Below are 12,492 nucleotides of genomic sequence, written 5' to 3'. Positions count from 1 at the left end.
TTGTCTCTCATGTAGACAAAATGAAGTGTACCTAAAATTACAGGCCTCTCTCATCTTTTTAAATGGGAGAACTTGCACAATTGGTGGGTGACTGAATACTTTTTTGCCCCACTGTACATGTATGTATGTATGTATGTATGTATGTATGTATGTATGTATGTATGTATGTATGTATACATTAAATCAATTACATATCCATTATTATTTCTCTCTATATATATATTATTGCTCTCTCTCTCTCTCTCTCTCTCTCTCTCTCTCTCTCTCTCTCTCTCTCTCTCGCGCGCGCGTTCTGGATAAAATTAGAACCCCTGAATAAAGTTTCCCATTAAACTAAGTAACATTTTAGAGGAAAATTAAGTAATATAATGGGTTTATTGATATGTTAACTAACATTTAATAATCCCAAATTCAATCCCATATTAAACTTTTCACTATGACACAGACCTGATATTCAGTGTGAACACTGCACTGCTTGCCAACTGGTAATTATATAAAAATAGGTCTGTTTAAACAGATTTAAAGAGACTGTTTAAGATCTTTTCTGCTGCCCTAAACTCTATCAGAATCACTGACTTGTTTTTTAATATATATTTTGTCCAGTAGTCTATTATCTTCATTTTATAGTGTTTCCTTTGGGTGCACTGTGTCTAGAAGTTCAGGGTGAAGTTTCTCTCCAATCAGAATTCAGCCGTCGCATCGCGTATTGCTGTGAACGAACAGCCCCGGCTCTTGGTAGGTTCAAATCTATGTTGCTTGAAACTGTTGTTTTAACCAATCAGATTTTGACAATACAAGGCCCCCCCATAGCAGGCGTCCAGTCACATCAGCTTTTTAAATTAAAATTAAAATTTTATTTGTCACATACACATACATACAGAGCACGACATGCAGTGAAATGCTTTTACACCATTGACTGATGGTTATGGAGCGCACTAGTCAGACTCGTAAAACAGCAGCTGTAGCAAACTGTGCAAGCTCAAATATATTTGTGTGGATTTAATAGCAGTTTTTATCATTCCAAAATGGACAAATAAATGCTGCCATGGAGGCCTCAGATTGTCCAAATTGCATTCTGATTGGTTCTAGCAACAGAGGAAAATAAATTGATTTGGTCGCAGAAACACTTATTTTTCAAGACAGACTATTCAAGAAAAAGTCTGTTTTAAAAATGAAGTGTTTCTGCGACAAAAACATCTTGAGGAAATGTTGGCCAAAACAATTCAAATAGTTGCTAATATTCTTTATGAATCATTTATACTTTTGTGTTTTATTTTACACAAACACACAATTTGCCTTAACTTCAAATCCCCAGGAAAACTGCAATGTGTGGAAAGAATTTACAAAAATGCAGGGAAAACCCAGGGTCGGTTTATAAGGTTAATATCGATACTTCTGCTAGAGATGATTTATGCAGGGAGTGCAGCTGTGGCTACAGTGAAAGGAGACTTGTTGAATTGTGTTCTTGGGTTTCTTGCTTTAGTAATGACATTCTGACTGTATGAGATTCCTGTCCGCTCTATTCTACTGCTTTTCTATATAATCTTGATGCTTTCTATAGCCGTGGCGTCATAATGATGCTATTAAGCAGTGGGTTAATTCAGGTAGGACACCACTGAAGGCCTGTGAAATTCATTTGCATGATTTGTCCACCATGACATTTATAAGAAAAGGGAGAAAAAAAGGAGAACATGCCATTTGGAAAAACTTTAGAAAAATAAAAACCAGCTTCATGCCTCTCAATAGAGGTCATTGTATATATGTATTAGACATTAAACTCTATTCTACATTAAATTGGATTGTCTCTCATTGCACTGCAAGTCTTTCCTGAACTAAATTTTGAAAATAAAACTGCATGAATAGTTGTGCATATTACAGTCATCTTTTCTATTTATTTCTGTATTTTTAAACAGTATTAAATTGTTAATGAGAGAAAACATGGAAACTTTTATTTGAATATTATGTATAATAATATAATGCATGTATAACGCAGCGATTATTCGGATTTTTGGCCCTACAGTAGGATAAAATATGGGTTTATCCGTTCTAAAGGAAGGAATGAACAGATCTGCCATAAGAGAGCGCTAAACTGTCGTGAATGTAACATTTTGCGACACTACTCGCTATTAGCGGCATTAGCCATGTTTTGACGCTTGCATGCTAACCCTGTTTACGTCGGCACACGTGAAGACAATCGTAATATATATATATTTTTTTAAAGAAAAGTACTTTTACCTTCATGAGCGGTTGTCACGATGGGAAAGCCGAAAAAGAAGAGTAAGTGATCCTGGAAGTGTGTGTGTGTATGTGTATATATATATATATATATATATATATATATATATATATATATATATATATATATATATATATATATATATATATTAGTTCTGTGATATGGTTTACCTGTCACTAAAGAAGTGGCTGGCTAAGCAATTTATAAAATATAAAAATTAATAAAAAAACCTAAAAAAAAAATATATATATATATATATTTCAGTACCAGTCAAAACTTTGGACACCTTCTCCTTCAGTGTTTTCTTTTTTTTTTGTATTGTATTATTTTCCACATTGTACTGACAACCAAACTATCAAAGAACAAATATGGAAATATGGATCTTTTCTTTTAACAATCCTGAGGTGTTCCCTGAGGTTTTGAGTACTTGTTGGTTGCTTTTCCTTCACTCCCCGGAAGGATTCCGCCATTTCTATCCATGCAGGCTGGTCAGGTGCTTGTTCAGTTCCTTGTCATTTTAAGACTGGACTACTGCCCCTCTGTGCTGGCAAGTCTATCTCTGTACGCAATGTGTCCTCTGTAAGTGATCCAAAATGTAGCTGGACGACTTGTTCCTAAGTTCTCCCACACCACCCCACTGCTGCACTCCTTTCACTGGCTTCCGGTAGCTGCACGCATCAGATTCAAAACGCTGATGCTTGCCTACAAAGTGGAAAACGGATGAGGTATACATCAAGATCAATACATCTTTTCTGTTCCGACACCGAAGTGGTAAAATGAACCTCCCCTAGATGTCCGAACAGTTGAGCCACTGGCTGTGTGTGATGGAGACTTCAAAGTTCTTTTGCACATCACTCTGTATAAGCGCCTTCTGTTACATACCGTAAATGTAATTGTTTCCGGTCAAACTCATCGCAAACCATCTCAACTGGATTTAGATGAGGGAGAATGTGGAGGCCAAGGAATCAGATGCAGCACATTTTTACTCTTCTTGGACAAATAGCATTTACATGGCCTAGTGGCTGTTTGGGTCTTTGTCCTGTTGAAAAACAACACATGAATGATGTTCACTTCTTCTTCTTTACCATTACTTTCCTTCCACTTGATCCACCTCCTAAACACATATCTATCTTTCCGCACTTCATTCTATCAACTACCTCTCTTCCTTTACCAGTCATAGTACCAACATTTAAAGTGCCCAACCGGACTTCCACTCTCCCAGACTTTTTATTCCCCTGCTGTCTCTGTATACGTCTTCCTCCTCCGGCCAACAGTAGCCCAATATATAATGTGTGTGTGAGATATATATGTACACACGTGCATATATATATATATATATATATATATATATATATATATATATATATATATATATATATATATATATATAAATATTATATTAAACTTGAATTGACATAATGTGTCTCTGGTCTAATCAGGTGACCTCAGCCGGGCCGAATTGATGATGATGACGATCGCAGACGTCATCAAACAGCTAGTTGAGGCCCACGAGCAGGGGAAGGATATCAACCTTAATAAGTAAGTAAACTTCAGACTAAACAGACTAAAAGAGAAAATGCAAGAACCTAGTGATGACATGTAGACTATAGTGCATTTATACTGTACAGAGCAATATTCACGAGTTATTTTTATATACTATTTAGCTTTTCGGAATCATACACAGAGACAAAGCAGTGCTTTAACGTTACATTTATATCAATGGGTTTCTGTGTCACGTCATCTTCCTCACTCTTTAAGAGTATCTGCAATTCAAAAGGTTCAATTCCCTCCTTCCTGCCATATACATACACTATATGGACAAAGGTTTGTGGACACCTGACTAGAAGATTCATTCCATTCCACATTTGGAATGGAATGGATGATGTTCCACTAGATTTTGTGGAGATTTAAACCAAAATCCATACCGATTGGATTTTCCGGGCTTTTGTGGAGATTTGTGCTCATTTAGCAACAAGGTTGTTAGTAAAGTCAGTACTGATGTAGGTGAGGAGGCCTAGGGTGCAGTCAGCGTTCAAAATTATTACTAAGGAATGAGATCAGAGCTTTATACAGGCCACTCAAGATCTTCCACTCTAACTTATGGAGAGCAGATCTTCATGGATCTGGCTTTGTGCACAGGGGAATTGTCATGCTGGAACAGGTTTGGATATACTAGTTCGAGTGTTTTGTTGTCTGTTCACATGTGAGAGGAAGTTGATGATGAGCAAAATTGGTTTCATGGCGTATTTTCTCTGTTTATTTTGTTAAGTGGGTTATTTGAGTAAGGAGGCTGTAATAGTCATTCTTCCTCTTGCTCAAATAAAAAAAAATCTTCCCCAGATGTCCCTCTAATGAACCCAGAGGTTCGTATACGTTCATAGCTTTCACAAAAATCTGATACTAAATCCAGCGCCATGAGCAGCTAACTAACCCAGTGTCCACTGTCCTTTCCACCGAGTGCGACCAGGCCTAAGCGTTTTGTTAACCTTGCGTTTCAGAGTGAAGACGAAGACCTCGGCGAAATACGGCCTCTCGGCGCAACCACGTCTCGTCGACATCATCGCTGCGGTGCCTCCTCAGTACCGACGGGTTCTCGTGCCGAAACTGAAAGCCAAGCCCATCCGCACGGCCAGTGGGGTACGCCACTCTCACTTTCCTTTCACCGACTTTAAGTGTACACAGAGGCCAGGATTATTAACACCTCTTTTTACAATTGGGTCAAATAATTTTTTACATTTTTAAATCGAAACGTGTGGAAAGATGAAATACAGTTTATGGTTTGACAGCTTGAAGAACCACCTTTAGCAGCAATAACTCGGTTATGGCGTTCACTAGAGTCAACCGATTCATCGTTTTTTTGCCAATTCATCGGCATTCGATAGTGAAAATACATACCGAGTTTTTCCGGGGCGCGTTAGTGCATTCACTAAATTTAACAGATCAAAGGAACTGAACTTAATAACGTTACCATTTCACATAAATCCAAACAGTCATGTTTAAAATGGCAAATATTTAAATGTCTTCACAAAGGCACAAATTACTTTCATTTTTTTTTATAATTTTTGTATTAAAGTTTAGTACAATTTTACATGGAGTTTCTTTTTGTTTTTTTTTTCTTAAAAAAATAGAAAATAAAAATACAGTATCTATTTTTAATCAGTTATTGGCAAGTAAGAGCCACCCTAGCTAGCAATATTGGTAAAATCAGTCGACCTTTACTGTATGGCTATCATTTCTTTACAGATAATTTTTTTTAACAGTGTATATTCGGTTCATTGAGTTTTACGAGCATTTGTTTATGCACAGCTCTCTTAAGGTCCTGCCACCACAGCATTTCAGTTGGGTTGAGGTCTGGACTGGGCGATTGCAACACCTTGATTTGTGTTTTTTTATTAGTATGATTGAGATTAAGGTCCTGTTTAATGACCCAATATTGGGAAAGCTTTAACTGTCTTACATTTGATGCTAGAATGCTTTTGGTATGCAGATGAGTTCATGGTCACTATGCAGCAGTTACAGTGGAAAGGAACCAGACTCAAACGGTTTCAAACCCCGACGTCCATTAATTATTGTTCCATTACTGTTGAGGTTGTCAACTGTTCACTGATGGACACTTGATCGCAAAACTCTTCATGACAATTGCATTTTTTGCAATTTTTTTATATATATATATATATATATATATATATATATATATATATATATATATATATATATATATATATATAAAAAAAAAGATTTAGCGCAGTGTCACTGTTGCTACTCACTCCGTACCGTAAGTACAATTTGATTTTGCGAATGCATGAAAACGCTAAAGAATCCATTCCGCTAGCATTAGCCGCTAACCAGAAAGTTTTATGCCCAGCTTCAAGAATTTCTCTTAAAAGGAGAAAATCCTGAAAATTCTGCATATGGAGGGACTGAACAAATGTAGGATGGAAGGAATGAAGACGTTTGTTAAAGTCGGATAAGATAAGTAAAACAAATAAGTAGATCATATCTTTAGAAAAGTTTATATTAAATGTAAAACACACACACACAAACGCACTTATATACACATTCACATTTAATTGTAATTAATCAATTACATTTTTTTTTAATATAAAATTAAAATATAATAATAAATCAATGTAATCGATATAATAAAGTGTATTGCATTAATTTGTTTGATTCTATTCTTCTATTATTTTTATAAAATAATATTTTAGGTATTATTTAACCAAGCAGGCATTTTATTTAAAATTGATTTAAAAATGTAAACTGTTCCAATGTTAATAATAATAAACTGCTATAATAAAAAAAATTATTTAAAAAAATGGTACCGAAATTAAACCGAACCGTGAGTTAAAATCCGAGGTACATACCGAACCGTGAATTCTGTGTACCGTTACACCCCTAATGTAGAATGATAGCACATTAAATTGTTTGGAAAGGGCCTCATAACCCTTCCAATCAAAGATTGATTTGCAGAAACAGTTGCATATGAAAGATAATGTCTTTCTTCCTTGGCATTGGGATAACGCACACCAGAATGTGCCAGACCAGCAAACTGCTAAAACTTGGGCTTTAATAGAGGTCAACATCACACTTGCTGATGATCAGTTGATAAAGGACATTTGATGATCAGTACCTAGCTGCTGCTTAGCCTCTTAATTTCTATTGAAGCAGTAAGGGTGTACTAAGTTTTTCACACACATTTTTTCCTTTTTGCCATAATTTTTGTAAACAAAAAACACAACACCACGGTCATGTGTTGTCATTCATCTGAGCTGGTATTGACCTAATTTTAGGACCTGATAAGCACCATTTTATGTCCTGATATCCAAAACCACAGAAGTCAAAGAGTGAGAATAAAAACTTTCTACTCGAAAGGTCATATTTTTCAACTGAGCCAAAATATATTTTTTGTTTCTGTGTTTAGATTGCGGTCGTTGCTGTGATGTGCAAGCCCCATCGCTGTCCCCACATCAGCTTCACAGGGAACATCTGTGTGTAAGTACAACAGATACCGAAACTAGACGAATGTACAAAAATATATGTAGTATAGCAGGGTGATGGATCAGTAACCAGGTTGAATTAGTGTACACACCCTGTATCTTCTACTTGATTAACAATGCTGCCACCACCGTGCTTCACCATGAGAAAGGTACGCTTCGATTAGCCTCCCTTTGACCGATTTATTTATTTTTTTATCTTCTAGATACTGTCCAGGCGGTCCCGACTCTGATTTTGAATATTCGACGCAGTCTTACACAGGCTACGAGGTGAGGATGCGGTCTCGCTATGTCCTCACTGCTCCCGCGTTTAAATACAGTTTGACTCTTTGCAAAATTTTTTTTTTTTTCTTCACATCATCATTGTGTCTTCCCTAGCCGACTTCAATGCGGGCCATCCGAGCACGCTACGATCCCTATTTACAGACCAGACATCGGGTGGAACAGGTAAGGCAGCTTTCCTCTCCACTGTCTCAAATACATTGCAAAAGTTTGTACACCTCCATAGATCACACTCTTGGTGGTTTTCACTGTCGTAGCTCATCCACCTCGAGTTTCATCGTGGCTGCAGAGGTCTATTTTGATTGACTGTAGTCTGCCTGTCAGTTTATACCAGTCTGGCCATTCTCTTCTAATCTTCCGTATTCGAACTGGATGTTTTTTGGTTTTTCGCACCATTCTTTGTAAACTTTAGAGAGGTTTGTGTGAAAGTCCCAGGAGATTAGCGGTTTTGGAAATGCTCCAACCAGCTCATCTGGAACAAGATCATCTAATATCTTTCCCCCTGAATGCTGATGTTTGACGTGAGCATGACCTGCATCTGTGCTAGACGTTTGCCGATCGCTAGGTTGGATCGTACTCGACAAAAAACGATTAATCGACCGATTATTTGTATGTTTTAATCCAGTATCCATAACACTTAATGTAAAATAGTGCTGCACTTTATTGCAAAAATCCATAAAACAAAACAGGACTGAAAATGTGCTAAATGAAATATAATTCATTATATAATTAATAAATTATAAATAGTAAATAGAATATAGCGCTCTCCGTGCCCCGTACTGTCAGTGCAGTGCGCAGTGATTCACCTCCAATGGCGGACGAATTACACAAACCATGTGGTTGAGTAAAAAAGGAGATACATTTGGTAAAATATTACTTCAGTAAAGTGATAAAAACAACACTCCCTTTAAACTTTCACTCGATTAAAAGCACTAAAGCATTAACTACATCACTTCCACCACTGTTCACCTCTAGAGGCTGCTCTGGTAATCACAGTGGACCTACTCAGCCGCTACCCGGAAAAACTACTGATATGGATTTTTGCCGATAGTTCCAGCAATCAACTATCGGTGACGATTAATTGGCCATTAATCGGTCATCACCGTTCCTGAGGAGGGCTGAAGTGTTGCTAGATGTTCAAAGTTGTGCCTTTCATTTGTAATGTAGAAACACTAATGGTGGATTTTCAACTGATTTCTAAAAACAGGCAAACATTTGTGTGTGTGTGATCATGTGTAGCTGAAGCAGTTGGGCCACAGCGTGGATAAGGTGGAGTTCATTGTAATGGGCGGCACGTTCATGGCTCTGCCTGAGGACTACCGAGATTACTTCATCCGCAACCTGCACGATTCGCTGTCAGGGCACACTTCCAACAATGTAGCCGAGGCCGTCAGGTACGTGTCCGTGTGTGTGTCTGAGAGTAAATGACAGAATCGGGCCACTCTGTATATCAGCCACCCTCCTGACTGCACCTATAAGGAGTTTAATGCCACCAGGGGGCATTATGTGCAGAGCAGAATGGAGAAGCGTCAGCTTCGTGACCGTGGGGGGAAATTTCAGATTTGGATTTGACCGCGGCTAATCCTTAGCTCTTTTCAGGGGCTGACGTTGACGTGCCGAATATTACGGATTACAGCGAAGGTTTAAAAACATGTTAGCCGCCCAGGAGCCACGCATCCTTCTCCTTTTTGTGCCGCTTTGTAGTGGATTGTGTATAGGAGCACACGTAGCTTCAGAATCCAATAGGACCCCTTGAAAATGAGTCCGGTCCTGAGGAGGTTGGTGAAAAGCCAAGAGGAGGCTAATTGGTGCGGCTTTTCAAGAGGCTGCGCTAAAGAGAGCAGCTGTGCTGGCTCAGAGAAAATGGGGAAAATCACTGGTTATGTGCGTGTCCTAATGACCGACTCTGTTTATTTTCAATGCGCAAAAGTGTACAAAAGATTAGGAGTCGAATCGGAGGATCTACACCATGCTGCAGTTTTGCTTTGAGTTTATCGTACACAAACACTTGACATCTAGGAGGTGGCATGAAGTTATAGTTTTAAATATCCTTAATATGTCATGTACACGATTTCAGGATGGTAAGAACCCATGCTCAGTACACTTTGAGATCACCGATGACCTGAATTTCCTCTTCAGTCGCTGTCCATCAACAAACAAAAAAACCTATGAGCAGGTATCAAGACGTTCAGAAACTAGTATTGTTACATGCCAACAGATGCACAGGGGGTTAAGGGCCTTGCTCAAGGGCCCAATAGTGGAAGCTGGTTGATACTGTGCCTTGAACACCCAACCTTCTGATTAGTAACCCAGCGCAGATTATATGCCCGGTTGGTGTTTAACCAGATTTGACACATCTTTTTGATGGCGCGTGTGAAAGGGGAAGTGGTTGCTCAGTGGTTAAGCCTCTGGGTTACTGATCGGAAAGGTCAAGGGTTCAAGCTGCCCATATCGCCAAGCTGCCACTCTCGGGCCCTTGAGCAAGGCCCTTAACCTCTGAGCTACCACTTGCTCAAAATTTGTTTGCTGCTCCTTTTCGAGCTGAGAGACTTCAGGAAATAGGACGCCATTTTCAGTGCATGGGGATCCTCGAGCAGAGCGAGCTTCCTGGGTTTTGTGGTAAGTTACGTAATGATTCGGCGAACGAGACGGCCCTTAGAAACAGCCGATTCCTTGATCAGTGCACCGCAGATCTTTCTACCAAATCAGTATAACAAAGACTGATGGGAGCCCTAACAACCTAAACTAATGTAAACACTGCCCGATGTAGGTAGAATGTAGAAAGTTGTTCAGTCACAGTCATTGTGTTATAGGTTTTTGACAACAACAACAAAATATCAGGCTAAATATCAGGCAAAATACCAGGTTAGTAACTCAAACTAGGAAAACAAACCCCTGGTTTTTCATTCAAGTTGTGTAAAAATTACTCCCTCTTGACATTCAATGGTTTACACTTGCTGATGCTCAGTTCATCAAGGACATTTCAGCATCTGAGAGCATCTGGCTGCTTCTTAGCCTCATCAATCCTGTAGAAGCAGCAATGCTGTACTTATTAAACATCCATTTTGGTGTTATCATAATGACAATATGTGATGTGATGTTCATCTGCGGTTGCAGTTACGTAATTCTAAGACCTAATAAGGACCAGATGCCCCCATACAGTAAAACCATAGTATGCAAATAGGGTGGCTTTTTTTTTTTCACCTAGCTTTATAGATATGGACTTTCCCAGTCATATGTGGTTCTTTACAAACTGTTGCCTCAAGAGTGCAGTCAGTGTTCCCATTCATCCCAAAAGTGTTCAATAGGGTTTATTGCTCTACAAGCTCACTCAAGAACCTCTCCAAACCATGAAAAAGCAGATCTTCATGGAGCTCACTTTGTGCACAGGGGGGCTTTGAACGCTGGAACAGGTTGCAAGTGAACGAAAAAATTATTATACCGCATCAGAAGACATCCTGTACAATTGTGTGCCCCTGAGAAGACCCATATATCGCAGGAAAGGTCGGGTGTCCCAATACTTTTGTCCCCTATAGTGTATGTGTGCGACCAATCAAATGTGAATGAACTCTGCTGTAACTAGAGGGAGAGAACGAAAGATGGAAATGCAGTAGCCCCATCCCTCCCCCTGCCACCGCCCCCAACGCTTTCGAACATGTGATCTAACACAGGTAGCGACCGGGTCTTTATAATCCATCCAGTTGCGGTATTGAGGGAAATGTCAGCGCAGGGCTGAGAGAGGCGAGGCGTGCTGATAACGCAGCGCTGCAGATAAGCACCGAGCACTTCCGAGAGGAAACCGGCTTACATTCAAATGCAAACACGGTTCCCTATAACCAAATTCCTGTGCGGCGTCTCTGTGCTTTTGAGTGATACGGCATAGAAACTGCAGGAGTTTCAAAACGCAGCAGCTTACGTCAGCAGGACAGCGTCACGCCGTACCGTAAACCCCCCCCCAGGCGCCGAGGTTTTCCTCCTTCCCCGGGTCACACAACAGCGACCCCACGACTGTCTGCATCACGTCTCTGGCTGCAGAAACTTCTCTCCTGCAACAAAAACTCCAGTTCAAAAGTGTAGAAACAGTCTGGCACAGTCTTTTAGACTTTTTACAGAACTTCTAGTAATAATCCAACAGCCTGAAGTGAGGAATCCAAAATGTAAGACTTCAATAGGGTACATAGGGTACAGTGTGATGGATGCCCTATCTAGTGTCCTATATCCATTTTTTACAATTGTGACATTTTAAGATTAAACCACATGCTTCTTTTCTTCTAATAAAAATCGAATGATTAATTATGAAACGAAGTAAAAGCATACCTAATATACCGTACAGTATGTATCATACATTTACCCGAGACAAAGTATGCGTCGTGTTGTTTACCGGAGCGCGGATGCTGAAAATCTACATGGTGAATTGTTTTTGAGTTTTATGCTGAATTAAGGAAATGTATTAATGAAAATATATCTTCATTTGAAAACGGAAAAGTACCAATGTAAAGTAAGCGCAAAAGTCAAAGTAGCGCTGCGTACGTAATCGAGGTGCTGGGATGCTGAAAATCTACATTATATGGCTAGATTTTTGGGCTGGTGTCCATTTATTGTGGAAATACGCGTATTCATGGTCGGTTTTGATAAACGGCGGACGACTGTATTGCACTCTTAGACTTGATTTAGTGTGTTTTTGTCCTTTTCCAGGAATGTATTTTTATGCTTGTGGTAGCGGTACAACATTATTCGTTGTTGTTTGCTATTTAAAATGTTTTATTGATGACTAGGATGACATTTTTTTTTTTCTTCTTTTGTCTTTTTAACAAAACCCATTAAAACAAACTCGCTGTCTCATTCTCGGGGGTTCAGCCGAGAGAATTCGCATTTGTTGGAGAGCTTAGAGCCTTATAATAGATCTTTTAGAGAGCAATAGATACATACACAGTGCCAAAACTGATAAGGAGAAAATCCTAGCAGGTGGAGATTTATTAA

At 39.1% G+C, this 12,492-nt stretch overlaps 1 protein-coding gene across 1 annotated transcript in view; it reads left to right on the top strand.

The window, feature by feature from the left end:
• Positions 1-2,096: 2,096 nt before the first annotated feature.
• Positions 2,097-12,492, top strand: part of elp3 (elongator acetyltransferase complex subunit 3) — a 29,311-nt gene continuing 18,915 nt past the window's right edge. Inside the window, exons 1-7 of the mRNA XM_083563073.1 lie at positions 2,097-2,277; positions 3,676-3,775; positions 4,735-4,873; positions 7,158-7,228; positions 7,437-7,500; positions 7,609-7,677; positions 8,752-8,906. Of these exons, the coding sequence (XP_083419199.1) occupies positions 2,256-2,277; positions 3,676-3,775; positions 4,735-4,873; positions 7,158-7,228; positions 7,437-7,500; positions 7,609-7,677; positions 8,752-8,906 (620 nt within the window). The 5' untranslated portion in view covers positions 2,097-2,255. The remainder of the gene's footprint in view (positions 2,278-3,675; positions 3,776-4,734; positions 4,874-7,157; positions 7,229-7,436; positions 7,501-7,608; positions 7,678-8,751; positions 8,907-12,492) is intronic.

This window comes from Silurus aristotelis (genome assembly GCF_946808225.1).
Source record: "Silurus aristotelis genome assembly, chromosome: 15".
NCBI classification, from domain to species: Eukaryota; Metazoa; Chordata; class Actinopteri; order Siluriformes; family Siluridae; genus Silurus; species Silurus aristotelis.
Note: the sequence above shows the minus strand (reverse complement) of the source record. Positions and strands in the feature narration are given on the sequence as shown.